Below are 25,754 nucleotides of genomic sequence, written 5' to 3'. Positions count from 1 at the left end.
ACCTGGCAATACTCAAGTATTACTCCTGGCTCTGCAGCACTAAGGAATCACTCCTTGGGGGAGCATATGGGAGGTGGAGATTGAACCTGGGTCGGTCATGTGCAAGTGTTCTACCCACTGTACTCTATCTCTTCAGTCTCTGAATTTCTAAGATTTTCTTAATGTTCAATATTAAATATTACCCAAAGTACTAAAGGTGAAATCTGTGTCTTAGCACAACAAAAACCTTTACATTTCAGATCTGTCAAAAACAGCAGTGAGAGTCATTCCACAATTCTAATTGGTTTAGTACAAGACTACAAGGGAACACGGTCTTTGCGAGTCTTTCAATTCTCTGTGATGTGAAATGACAAAAATCATTCCTGAGAAGAGAATTTTCATCTGCAGGGGCGCGCAGAGGGAGGGACGCTACTCAGCTCTTGCAGTAGTTGGCAATGGGCAATTTTTGACTCAACCTCCTCAAGCTTCTTCTCTAATCCTTTCACAACATCGTCCATCTAGAGAACAGAAAAATAAATAATTTCAAAGATGATCTGGTAACATTAAGATAAACATTATTGACACATTAGAGAAACAGGCAGCATTTTGTGATATTATTAGAGACAAGATCTCGTTCATATTTGCAGCGTCTCTAGTAAAAGAAGTTCTCAACCTTGAATCTCCAGATCCTCAATACATTACATTCTTCACTCTTTCGCCTCTCTGGCAAGGAGAAGGCTCAATATCCCTGTATCAAATATAGAGTTTTGATTTGGGGATAAAAATGTCTCCACTGTGGGGCCGGGCGGTGGCGCTAAAGGTTAAGGTGCCTGCCTTGCCTGCGCTAGCCTTGGACGGACCGCGATCCCCCAGTGTCCCATATGGTCCCCCAAGCCAGGAGCAACTTCTGAGCACATAGCCAGAAGTAACCCCTGAGTGTTACCGGGTGTGGCCCAAAAACCAAAAAAAAAAAAAAAAAAATGTCTCCACTGTTTGCTTTGTTTTGACTAAGCTAACGTAGTCATTTGTTTTCCAAATACCCAACAAAGGTAATGAAAAAGTCAGCCAGAAAATGTGCCCTGGTGAAAGGTATTGGACATTGTATGACTGACACTCAATCATGAACAATTTTGTAGCTATGAAAAAAAAAACCCAACTGTATTATGAACAATCTTCTAACACAATTTAAATTTTTAAAAATAATTAAATAATAAAATAAAGCCACCACCCTCTTCCAAAAACCAGCTAAGGGTTAGTCGTTTGTACAGAGAGGAAAAATGCAGAACAAAGGTACCTCTTTTAGAGATTTCTCTATTTGAACTCGGCTTTCGAGATTAAACAGCTCTTTATCTTCTGACACAATTTGCTTCTCAGAGGAGCCTAAAATATAACTGAAGAATAGTACAGTACAAAGTCAAAGTATGATGAGAGCTATCATGTTTTTATTAAAACCCAGGGACTGGAGAGCACAAAAGAGAAGGTGGTTTGCCTTACTCAGTTGAACCGGGTTTGATCCCCAGTATCTCCTTTGATATTCTAAGACCGCACAGAATAATTCTTTCTTTTTCCTTTCCTTTTTTTTTTTTTTTTTTTTGGTTTTTAGCTTTTGGGCCACATCTGGTAGCGCTGAGGTTACTCCTGGCTCTGTGCTCAGAAATTATTCCTGACAGGCTTGGTGTGTGTGTGGGGTGGGGAGAACCACAGAGGATGCCCAGGATCAGACCCAGTTCAAGGCAAATGCCCTCCCCACTGTGCTATCACTCAGTCTCTTGTCCTTTGGCCTGCAGAGCATCAGTTACGAGGCAGTCACCGTAACTCACCTCTCAATGGCTTCCACGCTGAGGCAAAACAAATCTCTCTTGTAATCCAGGGCCTTAGGTGTGTATTTATAGACGAAGCCAAGGCTGAGGGAGCAGCCCGAGCAGTATAGAGCCTCGAGAATGCTGAAGCAGAGAAAGGTTCAGACAGAAAACCAGGGATTATCATCCAGAAATCTTCAAATATCTGAGTCACAGAGCCAGCAAGATGGCCCAAAGGTTCAGGTTAGTGTCTGGCTTTCTACCCAAACCAGTTCAACTCCCCAGTACCACACAGGGTGCCTGGGCATCAACAGTCACTCCAAGCACAGAGCCAGGAATAACTAATTCCTGAACACCACTGGATGTGGGCCCCAAACCAAAATCAACCCTTCACTATCACATAGTCGTTCATAGTCACTTAACTGTAAAGTCCTGCGAGCTAGGGAAAAATGATAGGCTTTTGTATCAGCAATGTCATTAGTTTTGCCTCAAGACCATAACGCCTTAAAACCCCAGGCAACCACAATCATATTCAAAACCGACCAGCAAAGGAGGCGAATCAAGTCTACACTGTGCCTTGAAACAATCTAAAAAGAACACACAATAAATACCCTGGTGCCCTAGATGGTCCCAAGGGCATCACTGACAAGGAGGATCTAGGGAACATATATCTGCGACCTGGAAGCCATGAAGCACTGTCTCAACTCCACCTCTCCTAGCGGAACAGAGCGGCAACCACACGACTTATACAGATGCTGTCTGTCCTCACAAAACAGTGTCACAGGGTCTGCAGCGGACCGGAGGGAAGGCCACTCTGACTGCTGGCCCTTAATCAGAGCTGGACACCTTAGCTACATATCAGACCCCATGAACATGAGACCAAAGAACACTCAGAGAACAGGATTGTGAATCCATGTGATCAGGAGTCCTCAGCTAAGAAAATTTCACTACACCAAAAAATGCAAAATACGCTGATCAAAGGGGAGCTAAGAATGCTGTATCCGGAACCATCAAAATCAAACTAAATTCTCACAAAGCCACAACATTTCTAGAGTAATCACAAGGAGAAAAAAATGTGTGGCCTACAATTACATAGCATTTTTCAGCACTCACAACCTTTGAGGATATTGCTGGAATTCACCCTACAAGTAGACAAAAAATACTGGGCTGGAGAGATAGATTGTACAGGAGGTAAAGAGCTTGCCTTGCACAAGATGAAGCCCAGTTACCTCCCCAACACCCTTTACGGTTCCCTGAGCCCCACCTGGAGTGATCCCTGAGCAGCCAGGGTAGAGTCCAAACACCACAACCCAAAACAATACAAGGTGATTTAAGACAAAAAAAAGAGCTAGTGACTAAGAAAGAGCTACTGAAAATGGCTCCGAGATAGAACAGCACTACTCCCTCCTTAGCCCCAAATCACGACTTGCCTTCAAGAACCAGCTACAGAATTGCTCTGGAGGGGTCGCTCAGGTAGGGTAACACTTATGTCTCACCTTGCTTCCTGGGAAACGCACCCCTCTACTATCCTTTGCCTACTGGCTTCAGCACTTTGGAAATGCTCATTTGTGGGTTTAGGGGAGAGGGCTATTTATACCGTAGAAATACACAGCATTCGAACAGTATGCTTTGACACAACTATAACTAAAAAAACTTTTTTTTTTTTTGTTTTTGTTTTTGGGCCACACCCGGTGACGCTCAGGAGTTACTCCTGGCTATGTGCTCAGAAATCACTCCTGGCTTGGAGGGCCATGAAGATCGAACCACAGTCTGTCCTAGGCTAGCTCGGGCAAGGCAGATGCTTTACTGCTTACACCACCGCTTCAGCCCTAAGAAACCATATTTTCCATATGCATGCAACTATATCTGACTAATTTGATTGTATGCTACCTGAAGTTCCTCTTGTATGTTTGGAAGCAGAGCTCCTCCCAAGTATGTAGGGAGGATGCTGTGAACATGTCCCTGGAGCATGAGCCTCCAGGTGCATCCCACCACCACCACACTGTTTCTACACTCATGAACTGTATTGTGGCCTGCAGACTTCACATCCTACATATGAGTCCACTCAGCATTTCTTTTCTTTATATATTTTTTGTTTGGGGGCTACACCTGTCGGCACTCAGAGATTACTCCTGGCTCTGTGCTTGGAGATTACTCCTGGCAAACTCAAGGATGGGATAAGATGATATGGGATGCCAGAGATTGAACCGGGTCAGCTGTGTGCAAGGCAAATGCCCTCCCTGCTGGGCCCCCCCAACTATTAGCATTTCCATAGACACCAGCAGGTGAAAAGTGAGCTTGGCTTCAGACTAGTACACCCTTCAAGGGATTTTAGGATATAAAGTTTCCATTAATATTTCTTTTTATTTTGCCTTTTTTTTTTTTGGTCACACCCAGAGGCCCTCAGGGATTAAGTTATTCCTGGCTTTGCACTCAGAAATCACTCCTGGGGGACCATATGGGATGCTGAGATTCATCCTGGATGGGCTGAATGCAAGGCAAACTCCCTACTGCTGTGCTAACTCTCCAGTCCCTCCATTTGTATTTCTTAAGTTCTCAGGAATCAAATCTAAACTCTCATTCCCAAAATGTACCTTCATGAATACCCAACTGTAGCTTCAGAAACTCAGACACTCTTGTCACTCAGAAATGAATATGGCAGACTGACTTTGACACAAAATCAACTGTATCCCAGGCCATCTTCCCAAAAGTGATCTTTGAAAGACATTTTTGTGTTTTGAACTAGAAACAGTTTCCCTTGCACATACACAGACATACACATACTCACCAACCATTTTCATGTTTACGTTTGGATAACATCTGGTCCTTATTCACAGTAACATTAGAGGAAACGCCTTAGGAAAAAAAGTCATGGTATCTTAATACAAGTGCAGACATACAGAGAAACTTCATTCAACATTTATTTATTATTTTTGGTTTGGGGGCCACACCCAGAAGCACTCAGGGGTCACTCCTGGAGATCTATGCTCAGAAATCATTCCTGGCATGCTCAGGGGACCATAAGGGATGCTAGGGTTGGTGCCAGGTCATCCAGTGTGCAAGGCAAACGCCCTAAGGCAGTGCTATCACTACTAGCACTACAGGCTCCAAATCATTTATTTTACAACATAAAGGGCAGGGAAGTATAAGAGAGAGCCCTGGAGCCCAAGCGATAAGATAAGCCAGCACTAAAGATGTCGATCCTATATGGTCCGCCCCGAGCTCCCCATATGTAACACCTGAATGCAGAGCCAGTGCAGTAATTCCTCCAAGTATTGCCAGATGTGCATACACACACCCCAAAATATATATGAAAACTAAAATTAGAATACAGTAAACACTGGGGCTGTGAGCAGACACAGAGGTCTCCAGCAGCCTCTATCCCCTACAATGGCTTAGTTGGGGGGGGGGGGATTGAGGCCGTACCCCACTGGATAACAGCAAGGGGTGCATGAAGGGAGTGGGGAAGGCTGCTGCTAGTGCTCCTCCTGCTTCTGATCTTCCTCCTCCTCTTCCTCCTCTCCCACATTCCAGCCTTCCCGGGCTCTGCAATTCGGGGGCCGACCCGCACCCCCAGGCCCGCACCCCCGGGCTTGCAACTGACTGCGCAACAGGATGCAATTGCTGTCCTCGTGGCTCGTCACCCAGCTCAGCGAGTCGCCCAGGGGCCGCCGGCAGCCGCCGCATAGGAACACCAGCGGCCTCTCCTCCTCCACCCGCGGCCCCGGCTCGGCCGCCTCGCCCCGCCGCGCCTTCTCGCCTTCGCTGCCCAGCCCCGACGAGTCGAGGCTCACGGTCCTCCACACGTCCGCCCACTTCTGCAGCAGCTCGTGGCGGCTCGAGTCTTCCGAGAGCCGCTTGCCCAGCAGGGAGTAGTCGCTCCACTTGGCCCGCTCGCCGCACACGCAGTCGCTGGAGCAGCCGCTGCAACTGGGAGTCACTGTCCGGGTGGAGGCCGCCATGATCTCAAATTCCCGCGCTCGCTGCGAGGCACCACGGGAAAAAAACACGGAAGTCCCGCCACTGCGCGTGCGCAGATCAGGGCAGTGAGGGCGAGGAGGGGAAAGACATCTGAGGGGCGGGACTGGAGCGCGGAGGGAGGGCTGAGTGCGCATGCGCATTGGTCACAATGGGCCGGGCTAGGTGTCACTGCGTTTGCGTCACGCTTCTCAGCTTTGGGAAACCGGGGCTGGAGTTGTATTATAGTACAGCTGTAGGGCGTTTGCCTTGCACACGGCTGCTGAGGATGGACGCGGGTTCGGACCCCGGCATCCCATAAAACCAAAAATAAATAAATAATAAATAAATAAATAGATAGATAAAACAAAAAATAAATAGATAGATAAAACCAAAAATAGATAGATAGATAGATAGATAGATAGATAGATAGATAGATAGATAGATAGATAGATAGATAGATAGATAGATAGATAGATAGATAGATAGATAGATAGATAAAAGTGGTCCAGGTTTAGCCCTTTCCTGCTGTGTGTTTGGTTTTGGTTGGGTTTGGGAGGCCACATCCGGAGGCATTCAGGGTTTACTCCTGGCTCTGCACTCAGGATTCACTCACTCCTGATGGTGCTTGGGACCGTATGGGATCCCTGGTCGGCTGTGCGCAAGGCAAATGCCCTCCCCCCACCACCCCCCCCGTGCTTATCGCTCTGGCCAGGTCTTAGCCCTTTCTTTTTCTTTCTTTCTTCTTTCTTTCTTTCTTCTTTCTTTCTTTCTTTCTTTCTTTCTTTCTTTCTTTCTTTCTTTCTTTCTTTCTTTCTTTCTTTCTTTCTTTCTTTCTTTCTTTCTCTCTCTCCTCTCTCTTTTCTTTCTCTTTCTTTTCTTCTTTCTTTCTCCCTTTCTTTCTCTCTTTCTTCTTTCTTTCTTTCTTTCTTTCTTTCTTTCTTTCTTTCTTTCTTTCTTTCTTTCTTTCTTTCTTTCTTTCTTTCTTTCTTCTTTCTTTCTTTCTTCTTTCTTTCTTTCTTCTTTCTTTCTTTTTTTGTCTTAGGCCTTTCTGTAGACAAGGATGAAATCTTCGTTATGGAGCAGCCACACCTGACGATGCTCCGGGGGTTATTCCTTAATTTTGCACTTAGGAATTATTCCTAGGGGGTTCTTCTATATGGGCAACTGGGGCTGAAACCCTGGACGGCCATGTGCAAGGCAAACCTCCGACCCGCCTTACTAAGGCTCTGGTCCCAAGAAGCGACCTCTTTATCAAAGCTACAGATGCCCCAGACTTGATGAGCAACCCCCATGATCCATGCACAGCAGTTACTAAAGCGAATATAACGTTTCATGGTTGCCCATAAAATGGAACCTGGGGTGCATTCCTGCATTTTATGATCTCATCCCTCCTCAAGCTGTGCGAACCCCGAGGTGGACAGATAGCTCAACTTTTCATGCAGGATGTCCAGGTTTCCATCCCTAGCAGTGTTTAGTGCCCTGAGCACCAGGTAAGTAGCCCATGAGCACTTACAGATGTGCCTCTCCCCAAAATGTTTGTTTGTTAAAGAAAAGGATGCTCCAGCCTGTAGATTTACAGCCCTTAGGATGGGCTTGGATGGTGGTAGACACATGGAGGGGCCTTTTTCTACCATCCCAGACCACGTGGCTCTGCAACCACCTTCAACCAGCAGGCCTGGAGGCTCTTGAGAGCTGCAGGTAGAAATCTCATTCACAAGCAGGCTTTAGGAAGTATCAGCTTTATTCATACCCTATCCACCACATGTGTGGTCAATCTTAACCATTCAAGCATGCTATCCTTAGCTTGCCCTGCGTCTTAACTTCTTTCAGCCATCTTTCCTCTGACCTCCATGCTGGCAAAGACTTTAATCCCTTGGGTCCAGGCCTTATCTAACCTTCCCAAGACCCCTTCCCAGAAATGGGCGGGGTCTTGCAGGTAATGATACACGTAATATTTGCCCAAGACACCTAAATCCAGGGTGAAGTCACTCCTCCCCTTCTCTGAAATATAAATGAAGCTTTTGTAATCCTGACCCCGCCTTTAGCCAAAGGCGGGTAATATTTCTAAAGCAACAATATAATAAAAGTGAAAATTAACATACCAGCCCTTTTCAAAAACAACATTTCTGCAAAATATACCATACACCTGTAACTTAAAATTCTCTTAATGCTTTTTTTACCAAGCACTATCCCTCCTGCTCCCTTTTGCCATGTGATTGCCAGACCAAGACCCTGGAGAGGGTCTTCTGCATGGCGCCCAGAGTGCAGCAAAGCAGGGGGCGTGGCTGGAAAGCATGAGGCTGTTCCTGCCCTGTCTACAGCTGGAGAGAAAGTTCCATCTAAAGCACTTTCCTTTTTATTTTATTTTATTTTATTTTTATCTTAACACCATGCTTTACCAAGAAGTTCGTAATACAGTTGTTTCAGGCATTCAATGTTCAAACACAAGTCCCAACACTGGTATGAGCTTCCCTTCACCCAATTTCCCACCCACCATCCTAGCCTGCCCCCTTGCTGGCACAAATCCACTTCATATTGTTTGTTACGACACAAATGAAATTATCAAAATATAGATCAAGAGAGGTCAATTTGAAATGATTGTTCTATCTCTCCACGGTGTTACTAAGAGTAAGAATTTCCTGGGCTGAGGGGCCGGGTAGGTGGCGCTGGAGGTAAGGTGTCTGCCTTGCAAGCGCTAGCCAAGGAAGGACCGCGGTTCGATCCCCCGGCGTCCCATATGGTCCCCCCAAGCCAGGGGCGATTTCTGAGCACATAGCCAGGAGTAACCCCTGAGCGTCAAAACGGGTGTGGCCCAAAAACCAAAAAAAAAAAAAAAAAAAAAAAGAATTTCCTGGGCTGTGTGGTTGTTGAGCCTTCTGCATTACTGTTTTGGGCTTCTGAGTTTAGGAGATTTTTATGGAACTTTCCCATCAGATTTCCTGTGATATGACTAGGTTGACATTACTATAAAATTTTGAGTTGTCTGAGCTGGAGCACAGCGCTCAAGCATTTGACTTGTACATGGCCAACACAAGATGGACCCCGGTTGGAATCCCGGCATCCCATAGGGTCCCCCAAAACTGCCAGGAGGGACTTCTGAGCACAGAGCCAGGAGTAATTCCTGAGTGATGCCAGGCGTGACCAAAAAAATTTTTTTTTCAGTTTTCCAGAATTTATAATCTGAAATAGATTTGGGGCTTGAATGTTTGATAAGGTTAAGTTGTGGAGCTGGGTTATTTCTGTGGGATGGTGTAGAATGTGGCATTGGGCTGATGTGGTTCATGCAGAAAGGAGAATTTGCTCTCCTCTTTTCTTCTGAGAGGGTCCCAGAAGGATAATCTTGGACTAGGCCAGGGGTAGCGAACAAGTTCGACACAAAGAGCCAAAATTTTAAACTGTGAGAGAGAGCCACACTACGCAGTGACCTGCCAAAACAGACAAACACAAAAGCATATAATTTTTTTTGGGCCACACCCGGCAGTGCTCAGGGGTCACTCCTGGCTGTCTGCTCATAAATAGCTCCTGGCAGGCACGGGGGACCATATGGGACACTGGGATTCGAACCAATCACCTTTGGTCCTGGATCTGCTGCTTCCAAGGCAAACGCCGCTGTGCTATCTCTCCGGGCCCAAAAGCATATAATTTTAACAATGATATGACACAACATGTGACACATGGGTCGTGTCCCCGTCCCCCCACCCCGATGGCCTGTGCAGTTGTTTCCAAGGGATGGGAGACGGGATGACGCAGCCTGGGGAATGGCGGGACTACGCACTCGGAGATCTCTCCTCAGAAGCAGCAGAACAAAATCCAAACTTGGCAAAGAGCCACAGTATACAAAATCATGATAAGAGGCAAAGAGCCGCATTCATTTTGGCCGGGAGCCGCATGCCGCTAGAGAGCCGCGTGTTTGCCACCCCTGGACTAGACTACCTGGTAAGTATCTGCAGCCATTCTCTTTTTTTTTTTTTTTAGCGCTGTCCTCTTGGCTCGGCCAGATAAATCATTTACATCAAAGGTATTTCCAGTTTTAGTGCATCTGACCACTAAGCCAAAAGGCAAAGGCTTCGGAGTCAGATTTCTTAGTCGGATCCCTAGTTGCTATGGAAAGACTTTTCATTCACAAATCTGGTTCTTTCTGTATTAAAAGGGTCGTGCCTAACAGGTGTGGGGAAACACTTTCTTTTTGTTTTTTGTTTGTTTGTTTTTTGGGTCACACTCAGCAGCACTCAGGAGTTAGTCATGGTTCTAGGCTCAGAAATCACTCCTGGCAGGCTCAGGGGACCATATGGGATGCCGGGCTTCGAACCACCGACCTTCGGCATGGAAGGCAAATGTCTTACCTCCATGCTATCTCTCCGGCCCCAAGTCCTTGACACATGTAATGTCTGCTACCAGCCATATTGTGTTAACCCACCTCAGTTCTTTGTTGTTATTTTTCTCAGGTTTCTGTTGTTGTTGTTTATTTGTTTGTTTTGGCTTGTTTTTTGAGCCACACCAGGCAGCATTCAAGGGTTACCCCTGAGTCTGTAACCAGGAATCACTCCTGGTGGACTTCGGAGATTATATGGGATGCTAGGGGATCAAACACTGGCAGGCCACGTGCAAAGCAAGCATTCTTCTCACTGTGCAGTAGCTCCAGCCCCCTCCCCCACCCCCATCAGTTCTTCAGGAAGATATCTTGGAATTCAGTGGGAAGCTCTCAGACTTCCAGATCTTCCATTCTGTGGTGGCATATTCCTATAAAGGGGTATGTAGTGGGGCAAAGAACTTTCCATCATCCTTGACACTTTTGCTTTAGTGAGCTCCTTTTTTCTTTCATACTATCTTATTTTTAGTTTTGGAGACCACATCCAGTGGTGTTCAGTGATCACTCCTGGCAGGCTCAGGAGACCATACAGGATGCAGAAGAGTGAAACTGGGCTGACCGCTTGCAAGGCAATGACACTACCTTCTTCTGGCCCAGACTCACAGAGCAAGGTCCCAGAACCCCCAAAGGAAAGAGCTCATGAAGAGTACCCCCTAATCTTGCGAGAGGACCAATCTGCCTCCCACCAAGGGAAAATGAGCAACTGAGATGACATGACTTAAACGGAGGTGGGATTAGGTCTTCAGTTGATTGTGGGGCTCCCTCCAGTTTCCTGCTGTGGTTTCCCAATGCTCAAACTAAAGTAGAATCCAGAAGACACCGAGTAGGTTAGTGTGGGATTCAGGATGGATGCACACACACACACACACACACACACACACACACACTCATGCACACATGCACAATGCACGCACCTCAGTCCAGGGCAAGGCTATATTCTTAGCAATCAAGTGCAAAGGACATAGTAAGAAGCGACATTGTGAGCAGAGCTTGTTTCAATACTTCCCCTCAGTCCTTCTTGCTCAATAAACTGGTGAATCAATCAGATTTCATCTTCACCCCTGACTCCATTCCACAGCCTTGGGAGACAGAATGGATGAATCAGAGTATAGTCTCTCTCGGTCTTACAGTTGGAACTAGGAGAAAGAGAGAGATGCAATGCAAGAAATTACCACAGAGAGACAGACTAGGTCTAAGTAAAAGGGAGAAGTTAAAGATTTAGACACTGGGGCTGGAGCGATAACACTGCAGGGAGGATGTTTGCCTTGCACAAGGCTCACTGGGGTTCAATCCCCAGCATTTCATATGATCCCCTGAGTACCACCAGGAGTGATCCCTGAGAGCAAAGTCAGGAGTCACTCCTGACCACTGCCAGGTGTGGCTCCAAAACAAACAAAAGACTTAGACAATGTACTGGAAAAACTTATGTGTGATTGTATTGTTGTTCGGTGGTAATTTTTGTTTTGTTATATGCTCAGGGGTTACTCCTGGCTCTGCTCAGAAATCACTCCTGTCAGGCTCGGGGAACCATATGGAATGTCAGGGATCAAACCCAGGTTGGCCATGTGCAAGGAAAACACCCTACCCCCTTGTGCTATCGCTCTGGTCCCCAAAAGCAATTCCTGAGAATAGAGCCAAAAGTACTGCAGTAGATTGCATAGAGTATGTAGAGTACTTAGCACTGCAGGATGTGGTCCAAGGAGGAGAGGAGGAGAGGGAAGAGGAAAAGAGGAGAGAAGAGGGGATGAAAGGAAAAGGGAGGGGAGAGGAAGAGAGGAAAGGCAAGGCTTAGAATTTAGGAAATGGTGTAGAATTAGTAGCATTTTTTTGTCTTTTGGTTTTGGGGCCACAACTGGCAGTGCTCAAGGTTACTCCTGTCTCTATACTCAAGAATCACTCTTGGTGGTACTCTGGAGACCATGTGGGATGCTGGGGAATCAATCCCAGGTCAGCCATGTACAAGGCAAATGCTCTCCCCACTGTGCTATCATTCTGGCCCCATGGATTTTTTTAAAATTTGAGGTAAAAATAGGTTTTATTTGGAGGTACTGAGGGAAGAGAGCATAAAACACTCTAGAGAGAGCACAGCCTTTTCCAGAGGTAGAGTGAGCCAGGTCTGAAGCAGTAGCCTCATGCCCCAATCACTAAGATTGGACAGCATGGCCTGGAAGCAAACGCTGACACAGAAAATAATCTACACAAGGTTGAAGAGAACAAAACAGGTTCAGGAAACTCCCATCACAAGCTGTCCACTCACTAGCAAAACATACCAACAGGTAGATTAATTTTGAAAACCGAAACCACAAGCAGCTTCTCTCTGAGATCTGAGATCTTTATTGGGAAGAGGAAGACCACCCCATTGGATTGAGAGCAGGTAGGAGTAAGGGACCAGTCCAGAAGTACTTTCAGTCATGAGTGACAAGCAACAGCAAAGAATTATGAATAGAGTGGAAACTGGTTACTCCAACACTAGTCCACAGCCCAGCATGAGAGCACGAAAATTCACATCTTAAGAGGGAAGATGCAGGTGACATGTATTTAGACACCATTGACCCAGACAAAACATGCATCTTGTGTATGACTATTTGGTGTAACTTCAATTTGAGTCTTTGAGCTGTCTTTGCCTCTTCCTGAGAGTCAGTCTGAGTCCTGAAGCTTTGAGACCAGGCATTAACTTCTCTGCAGCCATGAATGTGCTGGGTGGCTTCTTTGTCAAATAACAGGCTGCTTCTCTGATTGTCCAGGATGTCACCTCATTGGTGATCTCAGCTCAATACTCAAGGACTTAATTCAGCATTGATATCAGCAGTAGCTGATTCATTTCACCTTTTTTATTTAAAAAAATTATATAAATTTCAATTTCAGTCATACAAAGTACAACATCCTTTACCATCGTACATTTCCTACCACAGTATCCTTAGTTTCTCTCCCGCACACCTTCCATCCCATGTGCCTCTAAGGCAGACATTTTTCTTCTAGTGCTCCATATAACTAATCATCGGGGAGATGCCAAATCAAAGCAACAATGAAATATCACTTCACACCACAGAGACTGACATACATCACAAAGAATAACCAGTGTTGATGTGGATGTGGGGATAAAAGGACTCTTATTTACTGCCGTGAGAATGTAGACTGGTCCAGTTCTTTGGAAAATGATAGGAACACTCCTCAAAAAAAAACCCTAGAAGTTGGGCTGCTGTATGACCCAGCAATACCAGTGTTGGAAATATATCCTGGGGGCCCCAAAATACATGCAGAAAAGGCATCTGTACTCCTATGTACATCACTTTGTATTTTTATAAGATGAAGATCATGCCTTGACTTCAAAGCTCTGTATTTTTTTTTTCCGCAGCTTTTCATCTCTTCTCAGTCTTCCTTGAACTCAAGAGATTCCAGCTGATGCTCTGGATCAGACGTTGACATAATGGAAGGTGGTGATTGGTTCATTTTCTATGCAAGCCATTATAACTTCCTTTGTAGAAGCACTACTGATGTTTGTCTTCTGGTCATTTTTTTTTTTAAAGCTAAACAAGACTTTAATCCATCTACCAACAACAGTCCCCAAACTAATCAGTTGGGATCTTCTCTAGAAGGAGATGAAGCCCATCCAAGGTCATGAGTAGGATTATATAGGGAAGGAATATAGGGAGGTTCGAGCTTTTTGATGATCTTTAAAATGATTGGCTGGGGCCGGAGAGATAGCACAGTGGTAGGGCGTTTGCCTTGCATGCTTCTGACCCAGGACGGACCTAGGTTCAATTTCTGGCATCCCATATGGTACCCCGAGACTGTCAGGAGCAATTTCTGAGCAAAGAGCCAGGAGTAACCTCTGAGCACAGCCGGGTGTGGCCCAAAAATAAACAAACAAAAAAGTTATTGGCTGTTGTCTAGGGGTACTTTCCTACTGCTCCCTTGTATCCTTCCCTGACATGGTGAGGAGTCTTCTGGTCATTTTTGTGTCATTTCTTTCAATGACACATTTTGAGGCTTCCATACTCACCACTTGACTGAACTTCATAAGAGGCCTTGTTTTGGGTCTCTCTCAGCTTTCAGCATACTTGCTTCACTCAACCAACTCATTTCTTTCCACCTGAACACCACAAGGCCATATAGGGTTAGTCCATTTCATTAACTGTGTCTAAGGAAACATGGAGGCTCAAGGAGAGGGAGAGAAATGGGAAAAGGCAAGTCAGTGGGGCAATAAGAACATGTTATTCTGTGACTAGGCTTGCAGACTAATAGGGTGCAGATGTGACATCCCCTAATGATCATAACTATGGAGTCACATCACCAGCTATGAATCTGAGAAATAGTACAGCAGGTAACATGCTTGTCTTGCAGATGGTGGACCTAGGTTTGATCCCCAGCACCCCTATAGTTCCCACAGACTACCAGGAGTGATATCCCTGAGTACAAAGTCAGGAATAAGTTCTGAGCATTGATGATGTAACTCAAAAATTAAAAAAAAATATGAGGGGAGGAAGGATCTCTAGCTGGACAGAGAGTTCAATGTGTTGGAGCATATGATTTGTATACTCAGGTTTGATTCCTGAGATACATGTAATCCCCCAAACACTTCTGGGAGTGATTCCTCAAGTTCAGAGCCAGCAGTAGCTTTTGAGCATCACTGGACATGGCACAAAACCAAACCAAAACAAAAAAATAAATATTTAATAGTTTTATGCATAGAATAAACCTGAATATTGTAATCATCTTAGTAGAATAAAGCCCTCATAGCATCCAGATTATAATACTATTACCATCTCCTACTAAAAGAAATTTACATTTCCAAAACAAATGATCAAATTCAAGGCTTGGAGTAAGACACACATAAAATGAGCTTGTAGAGGGGTCGAGAGCTAGTACAAGAGTTATGATGATTGCTTTACATCTTGCTCATCTCATTTCAATCCCTGATACTATCAGTGGACCCCTGAGCACTCCTAGGAGGATTTCTGAGGCAGAGCCAGTAGGGGAACCTGAGATCAGCCAGGTTTGGTCCCTCTCACCCAATCTCCCCCAAAACAAGTTGGAACATTTTGTAATTCTGGAAAGCAAGGAAAATATGACAGTTATAGAAAGAGTTCAACCAGCTGAGTTCATAAACTAGTTGTGGGAATCCCAGGTTTAGTCCCTGGCACCTCATGGTCTCCAAAGCAATGCTGTGAGCAACATCCAGGCAAAATCAGGAGCAGTGGTGAAATCAGAAGTTGTTGGTACCTATTCAGCCACCACAGCCAAGTTGCAGCCATCACTATACATGAGCACGCTCTACTTTGCAGATCCCAGGGGTGCTCTGAAGAAGGTGGGAGCTGCACTTCCTAGATAGAATCATCAGCTCTTGCTTGAAGAGGGGGACAAGTGCCAAGTAGCAGAAGCATCCCAGCCCAGAGCCAGGAGTAACCCCAGGTGTGGCCCCGAAACAAATAAACAAATGCAATTAAAAATGGGGGCAGAATGATAGCTCAGTAGGTAAAGAATTCGCCTTGCATTCACTACCCAGTTTTGATCCCCAGTATCTCATATGGTCCCTTGAGTCTGGCAGAAGTGATTTCTGAGTACAGTGCCAGGAGTAACTCTTGAGGATATCCAGGTGTGGCCAAAAAGAATGAGGAAGGAAGAGAGGGAGGGAGGGAGAGAGGGAGAGAGGTAGGGAGGAGAGAGGGAGGGAGGGAGGGAGGGAAAACTGCCAATAGCCAAGGTCTTGGATGTTCATAGAAACATGTCACTTTCATCTCTGAGACAACCTTCCATTAGTTCTTACTTTTGTAAAAGGGGATGGGGGAGATGTGTCCTAGAGTTTCCTGCCAGGGTCCTTGCATGGGTCTTTTCTTTTCTTTTTTTTTTTTTTTTTTTGGTTTTTGGGCCACACCCGACACTGCTCAGGGGTTACTCCTGGCTGTCTGCTCAGAAATAGCTTCTGGCAGGCACAGGGGACCATATGGGACACCGGGATTCAAATCAACCACCTTTGGTCCTGGATTGGCTGCTTGCAAGGCAAACGCCGCTGTGCTATCTCTCCAGGCCCTGCATGGGTCTTTTCAAGTCAAGATGACTCTCAGGACTACATCTTGAGTTTAACCATCACTGGTAAAATACCATGAATCAAAAGAGCTACTTTTTGTTTATTTGGGGGCCATACCCAGCAGTGCTCAGGGGTTACTTCTGGTCCTGTGCACAGAAATCACTACAGGGATGGAATTCAGATCAGCCACATACAAAGCAAGCACCCTACCTATTATACTATTGCTCCAAGCCCCAAAGGAGCTACTTTGTTGAACATGAAGCAGGGAAGGAAGAAAAGGAGGAAGGATAGAGGGAGGGAAAAGTCACTGCAGGGGTCAACTGGACTGGGTCTGAGGAGATCCTGAATCTCTGGTGAAGCAGCATCTCGGATGCTTCTGAGTTAGATGAGCAAATCAGTGCTCAGAATATAGGTACTGGCACTCCCTGTGGGCCTCATTCAAGTCAGCGAGAGCCCATGGAATCCCAGAAGACTTCATCTACCATTGCTAGGTCAGAGGGAGAAAGAGATACCAGTTGAGCTCATTTGTATGTGGATTCTAGACAGAAAACAAAGAAACAGACAGTATCAAAGAAGGACAAATCCTTCAAGGACCAGATCTCCGCTAACAGATGGTCTTGAGCTCTCAACTTTTATTCTGGCAGTTTAGATCTCAATGAGGAATTCGAGATCAGCAATGTCTTGGAAAAGAAAAACAGAAAAACCGAGAGATTGGGAGTCCAGCCTCGTTCTCCAGGCTCAGTGCTTGAAGTGCTCAATACTCACATCTAGTCTGGCTCACTCCCATCCTTGGACCATCTGTGCTCATGGGCACAGATCCTAAAAGTCACCCCCAAAGAAGCCTTATTCATTTCCTCCAAGATCTACATCACCTCCGGAGCTGAGACAAATCATATATGTCCTCTGCCAAAAGGGGGCTACCATTGGGTCTTGAGGGAATTAGCTAAAATCCAGGAGGGCCTCTGAGAGGGAGTGAAAAGGGGTTCACTGGCCCTGAGTTACAGAAGCAGGTTCAAGTGCAAGGCCACACCAGTCAGGCACTGTCCTCAGAGCCTGGCTCAGAGCCCACAATGAGCCACTTGCCTAAGAGCCCCAAGAACCGTCTTCAGTGGAATCAAGGGCATCGCTCGGCTTTTGTCTGGGAGTTAAAGAATTGGTAAAAAATGGATTTCAGAGAGAAAGTAACTTTCTTTCCCAGACCCAGATGGGGTCTCTGCCAGGATGCTGGGCTGTGCCTTGGGCCCCTCTTCTGCAGACTGAAGTGCACCCTCTTCCTGCCCATAGTCTGTAGCTTTTGGATCCACCCCAAGGAGGGCCAGAGCAGGGAGCAGTGCACACCCCCTGACCTTTCTCCCAGCCCACAGTGAGGGCGAGTGTGCAGGCCTTGGCCCGAGACCCACAGGCGCCGGAGCATGACGGCAGAGCTGGAGAGGAGTCGAGCAGTCACGTCTCTGCTTGTCCCCCTACCCCCAGCTGCTGTGTCCTGCAGTCATGGCCCAACCCGCCAATGGCTCCACACTCGATTTGGGCTACGAATACTACCTGGACTACCTGGACCTCATCCCTGTGGATGAGAAGAAGCTGAAAGCAAACAAACGTGAGTGAGGACTGAAGGGAGCTGGCTAGACAGAAGCTGGAGGAGGGATGCATGGGACCCCACACATGCACACACATTCTCCCCATTCATTTAGGAGCTCCACCAAACTGTACTCTCAGCGGAGAGGGCATTTGCCTAGCACAAAGCTGATCAGGGTTTGATTCCTGGCATCCCATAGGGTCCCCTGAGACTGTCAGGAGTGATTCCTGCACGCAGAGCCAGGAGTAATCCCTGAGCACTGCTGCTGTGTGTGCGCCCACCAAAAGAGAATGTGTGCTCTGTACCCATAGAGCTGACTGAACGAGGTGGGAGCATAGGATCTGTTTTGTTGTTGTTGTTGTTTTGTAAGTTTGAGAGAAGGGCCTGAAAGATAATAAAGCAGGTAGGTATTTGCCTTGTATGGACCAACCCAGGTTTAATCCCAGGCATCCCATAGGGTCCACCCCAGCCAGAAGTGATCCCTGAGCTAGGAGTAAGTACTAAGTATTGTTGGGTATGAAGAAAGAAAGAAAGGAGAAGGAGGGAGGGAGGGAGGGAGGGAGGGAGGGAGGGAGGGAGGGAGGGAGGAAAGAAGGAAAAGAAAGGAGGGAATGAAAGAAAGCAAATAAAAAAGAAAGAAAAAAGAGAGGGAAAGAAAAGGAAAGATAAAGAAGAGAGAAAGAAAGGAAAGGACAGAGATAAAGGAGAGAGAAAAACAAGCAAGAAAGAAAGAAAGAAGAGAGAAAAAAGAGCGAAAGAGAAAGTGAAAGAAAAGAAGAAAGACAGAAAGGAGAGAAAGAAGAGGGAAAAAAGGAAAGAAGAAAGAGTGAGAAAAAGAAAGCAAAAAAGTAAAGAGAAAAGAGCGAGAAAAGAAAGAAGGGAAAAGAAAGAGAAAGAAAAGAAAGAAAGAAAGAAAGAAAGAAAGAAAGAAAGAAAGAAAGAAAGAAAGAAAGAAAGAAAGAAAGAAAGAAAGAAAGAAAGAAAGAAAGAAAGAAAGAAAGAAAGAAAGAAAGAAAGAAAGAAAGAAAGAAGAAGGAAGGAAGGAAGGAAGGAAGGAAGGAAGGAAGGAAGGAAGGAAGGAAGGAAGGAAGGAAGGAAGGAAGGAAGGAAGGAAGGAAGGAAGGAAGGAAAAGGGGCCGGCATGATGGCGCTAGAAGTAAGGTGTCTGCTTGCCAGCGCTAGCCTAGGACGGACTGTGGTTCGATCCCCCTGTGTCCCATATGGTCCCCCAAGCCAGGAGCTACTTCTGAGCGCATAGCCAGGAGTAAACCTCTGAGCATTACCGGGTGTGGCCCAAAAACAAAAAAGGAAGGAAGGAACGAAGGAAGGAAGGAAGGAAGGAAGGAAGGAAGGAAGGAAGGAAGGAAGGAAGGAAGGAAGGAAGGAAGGAAGGAAGGAGGGAGGGAGGGAGGGAGGGAGGGAGGGAGGGAGGGAGGGAGGGAAGGAAGGAAAGGAAGGAAGGAAGGAAGGAAGGAAGGAAGGAAGGAAGGAAGGAAGGAAGGAAGGAAGGAAGGAAGGAATGAGGAAGGAAGGAAGGAAGGAAGGAATGAGGAAGGAAGGAAGGAAGGAAAAAAGAAAGAAAGGAAGGAAGGAAGGAAAGAAAGAAAGAAAGAAAGAAAGAAAGAAAGAAAGAAAGAAAGAAAGAAAGAAAGAAAGAAAGAAAGAAAGAAAGAAGAAGAAAGAGAAGAAAGAGAAGAGAGAGAGAGAGAAGAAAGAAAGAAGAAAGAAAGAAGAAAGAAAGAGAGAGAGAAAGAAAGAAAGAAAGAAAGAAAGAAAGAAAGAAAGAAAGAAAGAAAGAAAGAAAGAAAGAAAGAAAGAAAGAAAGAAAGAAAGAAAGAAAGAAAGAAAGAAAGAAAGAAAGAAAGAAAGAAAGAAAGAAAGAAAGAAAAAGATGCCAGAGCTGTGGCACATTCTGAGCACATAGCCAGGAGTAACCCCTGAGTGTGGCCCAAAAAAACAAAAAATAAAATAAAATAAATAAAAAGGAAGTTTTGAAATGGTGTCAAAAAGGTAGTGAAAAGGTTAAGATCTTTCCTACTTGTCCAAATCAGATTCAATTCCTGCACCACTTATGAGATGGCTTCATGGCACTTTTAGAGAAAAGAACAGCACTTATATTTGCCCTGTCATCTGGAATTGTTCCCACTAAAGATTTCCTGATAGCATCTATGCCTTCCCCAAACACCTACACACACAAATGTACCATCTTGGAGAGGCATCTGGGTAGCAGAATGAATGCACAGAGAAGGGAGAGAGACGGACAGGGAAGTTTAAAGCAGGACATCTGCTTGTAGGCCTCCCACCACCAAATCCTAAAACATACAAATCCATTTATGGCCAGAGTAGGCCTGAAAACTTCTCTCCTCCAATCAAATCACACCCAAGATCTTGGACAACTAAAACTAAAATCATGGGTTCAGGGTGATAGTACAGAAGGGAGGGCATTTGCTTTGCACAAGGCTGATCAGGGTTCAATCCCCAGCATCCCATATGGTTTCCTGAGCCCACCAGGAGTGATCTCTGAGTGCAGTCAGTAATCAGCCCTGAGCGCTTCATAGGTGTAAATCCCACTCCCCAAATAAATCTATTGTTGTTGTTGTTTGGGTCACACCCGGCAGCGCTCAGGGATTACTCCTGGCTCCACGCTCAGAAATTGCTCCTGGCAGGCTTAAGGGACCATATGTAATGCAGGGATTCGAACCAATGACCTTCTGCATGAAAGGCAAACACCCTACCTCCATGCTATCTCTCTGTCCTCTTCCCAAATAAATCTTAAGGTCAAGCTGGACAAATAGTACATGGAGTAAAGCACTTGCATGCAACAGACCCTATTTGAACCCTAACATCCCATAGGATTCCCTGAGATGTTCCTGAGCATAGAGCCAGGCAAAAGCCCTGAGCACTGCCAGCTGTGGCCCCCAAACAAACCAACTAAAAGTAAGAGGGTAAAACAGAAATAGAAATTTCTCTAGATTACAGAAACAAAAATGCCAGAGAAGGAGAGAAATGAGAGGGAGGAGGCAAGAATAGGAGGCCTGGAAGTAACAGGGGTGAGGGTCAGAGACATTGGGCCCCTCTGTGGTAGAGAGAAGAAGCATCTATATGTACTTGAACCCCTAAGTTCCACCACTCCTGTATGCATAGGAGCCAGATCACAGCAATTCCACTTAAAAATATCTGTTGGAGCCAAAGATACAACACAATGGGTAGGAAGCTTGCCTTGCATGCAGCCAACCCATATTCAATCCCCAGCATCCATAAGGCCCTCCCAAGGACACCAGAGTAGGCCCTAAGCACTGCCTTATGTGGCCCCAATTCCCCCAAGTGTGTCTGCCTAAGGGGTGAGGGAGGGCATGTTGAGTTGTTGGTGGTGGAGGGGTAGGAACATGGGGTGAGGTGATCAGATTGAAAGTGGAAACATTGTAAACCTGAACATCTATTATACGCAACTATGTAAATCACCATCTCTAAATTGTAAAAAAAGAAAAATACTTCAATTTGCTTTAAAAAAGCAAGGTTGGACCCTCCCTCCTAAGAAATTTGAGGAGCAGAATATTCCGTAGACTACAGTTTGCTTTTTGTTTTGTAACAAGGTTTCATTGGTTTACACTCTTGTTTTGGTTTTGTAACCACGCTTGGAGGTGTTCAGGGCTTCCATGAATTACTCTTGACTCTGTGCTCAGGGCTTGCTCCTGTTGGGGCTGGGGATCTAACACAGGTCATATGGGGTGTCAGAGATTGAACCCATGCCAGTGGCTGGAAGTCAAGCGTTCTTTCTACCCACATCTCTTGGGCCGCTGATTTACAGTTGTGGCTGTTTCAGGAGAGTTTTTTTCACGCCTCTCCAGAAGTAAGTTGCCACATTACACTGCTAGCCCTGGTATCTGTAACTTATATGTGAGATATATATGTGAGATATATATATATATATATATATATATATATATATATATATATATATATATATATATATGTATGTATGTGAGAACTGCAGAGGTTAAGAAGCTTCTGACTGATCAGCTTCCAGAAGGTCATTTGGGTCCCTCGAGGTCCTGTATTCAGACCTCACTCTGGTCCCTCACTGAGTTGGTCCCTGATGACCCAAGTACAACATCCTTGGACCACTCTGGCCTCTCGCAGGATCTGTTCCTCCAGGCCCAGGGGCTCTCCTAGGCTGATCCTCATTCTACACATTCTCCTCCAGTGTCCCTCCATATTGTGATGCTCCCAGTTATCCTGTTCTGTCACAGACACTCTGTAATCTGGGTCTTCCCATTTATGCTACTGCTCTTGGTTCCCTTGGTGACTCCTTGATTTGGGGGTGAGACTGATGCTTCCCGATGCTCACCTAGGTGCAAGGTCAAAGAGAATGTCATTTGACCCCAGCCCCCTTTTGTTTTTCTAATTTTTATTATAACATCGTGAGTGGCCAAGTTGTTCATAATACAGTTGTTTCAGGCATTAAATATTCAGCAACAATCCCACCATCATGTGATCTTCCCTTCAATGATGTCCCCAATCTCCCATCCACTACCATAGCCTGTCTCCCTGCAAGCACAAGCAAACTGACCTAGTATTATTTGTTAGAACACAGAGGCAAATGGAATGATTAAGCAGGGGTCAATTTGAAATGATTATTCTATCTCTTTCATGACACTATTAAAGTCAATAGCTAAGGGGTTCCTGAGCTGTCATAGGTGCTAGTAGAACTTCATTTTTACTGTTTAGGCTCACTGAGCTTGGGAGATTTCTATGGAACTTTCCCATCAGATTTCCTGGGATACTGCTGGGATGATATTATAAGACATTGAGGTGTTGTGTAGCTGTGCAGTCCAGGATCTATAAATCTGAAACAAATATGGTGGCTTTGTGCTTTGGTAAGGTTAAGTTGTGGAGCTGGGCATTTCTGTTGGAGGGTGGAGGGTGCGGTATTGGGCTGCAGTTCATGCAGAAAAGGGAATCTGCCCCCACCCCCAATTCTGAGAAGGCCACAGAGGTATCAACATGGACCTGACTATCTGGAAATATCAGCAGCCATATTTCTCTTTCTTTCTTTCTTTTTTTTTGGTCCCCCTTTTGAAGTGTCACTATCTCTGCCCCTGCACCATTACCATTTCCATTATTTGTGTAAGTGGCCGGAGAGATAGCACAGTGGTAAGGCATTTACTTGTATGCAACTGATTCAAACAGACGTTAATTCGAATCCCTTCATCCCATATGGTTCCTTGAGCCTCCAAGAGCGACTTCTTTTTTTTTTTTTTTTTTTTTTTTTGGTTTTTGGGCCACACCCAGTAACGCTCAGGGGTTACTCCTGGCTATGCGCTCAGAAGTTGCTCCTGGCTTGGGGGACCATATGGAACGCCGGGGGATCGAACCGCGGTCCGTCCAAGGCCAGCACAGGCAAGGCAGGCACCTTACCTCTTGCGCCACCGCCCGGCCCCTCAAGAGCGACTTCTGAGTGCAAAGCCAGGAGTAACCTCTGAGAACCACCAGGTATGACTTAAAAATAAAAAAAAAAAAAAAGATTGAAAATGAGGAGCCTATCGCTTCTCGGCCTTTTGGCTAAGATCAAGTGTAGTATCTGTTCTTATCAGTTTAATATCTGATACGTCGTCTATCCAACGACAATATATTAAATGGATTTTTGGCACTAGGAACTGGAATAGGAGCTTGATCCGTCCATTCCATGCATCGACCTGGTATTGCAGTACCTCCAGGAACGATGCATCAAAAAAAAGAAAAAAAAAAAAAAAAAGAAAATGAGGAGCCTGAGAGATAATATAGCAGGAAGGTTGGCCTTGCACATGACCAATGTCCAATCTCTGGCACCCCATATGATCCCTTGAGCCTTCCAAGTGTGATCCCTGAGTGTTGCCAAGTGTGACCCAGAAACAAAAGCAAAACAAAACTGGGACTTCACAAAGATTTCCACCCCCTGGTTTCTTTGGATGTGGCTTCTACTTCACAGAAAGGTTAGGAATTTCCAAAACTATCTCCAAAAAGATGGCGAATGCAAATACGTTTCCTGGAGCCCTGCCTAAACTGAGCCACAATATAATTAATTTTCTATCCTATTTTTTTTTGGGGGGGGGGGGCTGATCAGTCCATGCTCTAGTGTCATGGGAAGGTCTTAGAGCCTTCAAATACCACCATTTCTTTTTTTTTTTTTTTTTTTTTTTTTTGTGGTTTTTGGGTCACACCCGGCAGTGCTCAGGGATTATTCCTGGCTCCAGGCTCAGAAATTGTTCCTGGCAGGCACGGGGGACCATATGGGACGCCGGGATTCGAACCGATGACCTCCTGCATGAAAGGCAAACGCCTTACCTCCATGCTATCTCTCCGGCCCCAAAATACCAAATACCACCATTTCTTTGCAGGAAGCAGCCAGCTGGGTTCATTAGCTTTGTGAAGTCCTAGCTTCCTGCTGTGCTATCTTCTGCCCCAGTTCATGTCAGCTCCCTTTAATTATGGGTTAGGAAGAATCTCCCAGATCCCTGATGGATTCCAAGGTTGCATTCCCTCTGGAAGCTTCAGTCATGAAGGCAGATGGATGCTTGGAGGTTCTAAGAGCTGGGAGAGGAAGAGCAGATTCTAATTGCCTTGGAGCTCAGGACAGAAAATTGGGTGCAGAGGTGAACAAAGGATGACCATAGGCTCCTTTCTCTTTGAAAGTCATCAAGCAGGGGTCAGCTAGAGCAGAAGTTCCTCACTCTTCAGCAATGAATGGGCCTCTGGGGCTAAATGTTGTCAGTCTGAGTGACAGGGGAGAGGATTTAGGATCACACTGCAGTACTCAGAGCTTACTCCTAGCTCTGTGCTCTGGGATCATTCCTGCTGATGCTCAAAGATCTTATATGATGCTAGGAAGTAAACCCAGATGAACTATTGCAAGGCATACACCTTATGTCCCACTGTACTATGTCTCCAGCTCCTTTTTATTTATTTTTTATTTATTTTTGGGGGGTTTTGGGCCACACCCGGCAGTGCTCAGGGGTCACTCCTGGCTGTCTGTTAAGAAATAGCTCCTGGCAGGCACAGGGGACCATATGGGACACCGGGATTTGAACCAACCACCTTAGGTCCTGGATAGGCTGCTTGCAAGGCAAACACCGCTGTGCTATCTCTCTGGGCCCTCCTTTATATTTCTTTCTTTATTTATTTTGGTTTTTGGGTCACACCCGGTGGTGCTCAGGGGTTACTCCTGGCTGTCTGCTCAGAAATAGCTCCTGGCAGGCACGGGGGACCATATGGGACACCGGGATTTGAACCAACCACCTTTGGTCCTGGATTGGCTGCTTGCAAGGCAAACACCGCTGTGCTATCTCTCTGGGCCCTCCTTTTTATTTTTTTAAGGCACAATTGACCATGCTCAGAGATTACTCCTGGTTCTGCACTCAGGAATCTTCCTGACAAGCTCAGGGGGCCCTGTGGAGTGCTGAGGATCAAACCTGGGTTGGTCACATGCAAGGCAAGTACCTTAACCTTACTTTTTGGGCTTTTTTTTTGGGGGGGGGGCATACCTGATGATGGTCAGGGATTACTCCTGGCTATGTGCTCAGAAATCGCTCCTGGCTTGGGGGGGGGGGACCATACTGGATGCTGGAGGATCTAACTGTAGTCTGTCCTACGTTAGCCGCTTGCAAGGCAAGTGCCCTACCGCTTGTGCCACCGCTCCAGCCCCTTAACCTTGTTTTGTTTTTGAGAGAGAAAGAGAAAGATAGAGAAAATGTTGAGGGAAATCACAACAAAAAATAAATAAAATAAAAAGGATCCGACCTTGGCCACCACATGCACCAGTAATACCTGTGGCATTATTCCTTTTAGCAAAGGCATATTAAAATGGAAAAAGTTTACATATGCAAACAAGTTCTTACTTAATAGCGATAAGAACACAACATTCTATACTGCAGTGAGATCTTACATCCTGAACACTTGGCCTAGTGGCTTGGCTTAGACTTCTCTGTTTATCGGACATTGAACACTCACCCCTGATCCATGGATACCATCTACAGAAACAAACAGGGTCTCCTACACCATCAGCAG

The 25,754-nt window shown here is 45.7% G+C and overlaps 1 protein-coding gene and 1 non-coding gene across 2 annotated transcripts; one reads left to right on the top strand and one right to left on the bottom strand.

Moving 5' to 3' along the window:
• Positions 1 to 6: 6 nt before the first annotated feature.
• Positions 7 to 5,893, bottom strand: MIS18A (MIS18 kinetochore protein A). Its single transcript, XM_049785565.1, has 5 exons — positions 5,383 to 5,893; positions 4,567 to 4,633; positions 1,800 to 1,922; positions 1,274 to 1,370; positions 7 to 497 (listed from the first exon to the last, which is right to left on the bottom strand). Exons 1-5 carry the CDS (start codon positions 5,891 to 5,893, stop codon positions 378 to 380), a joined length of 918 nt encoding a protein of 305 aa, XP_049641522.1. The 3' UTR covers positions 7 to 377.
• A 17,360-nt stretch (positions 5,894 to 23,253) lies between these two features.
• LOC126026498 (U2 spliceosomal RNA) lies at positions 23,254 to 23,444 on the top strand. Its single transcript, XR_007501744.1, has one exon. It is a non-coding gene; the product is annotated as a U2 spliceosomal RNA (small nuclear RNA).
• Positions 23,445 to 25,754: the final 2,310 nt, after the last annotated feature.

The sequence above is a fragment of the Suncus etruscus genome, chromosome 13 (assembly GCF_024139225.1).
Source record: "Suncus etruscus isolate mSunEtr1 chromosome 13, mSunEtr1.pri.cur, whole genome shotgun sequence".
Lineage (NCBI taxonomy): Eukaryota > Metazoa > Chordata > Mammalia > Eulipotyphla > Soricidae > Suncus > Suncus etruscus.
Note: the sequence above shows the minus strand (reverse complement) of the source record. Positions and strands in the feature narration are given on the sequence as shown.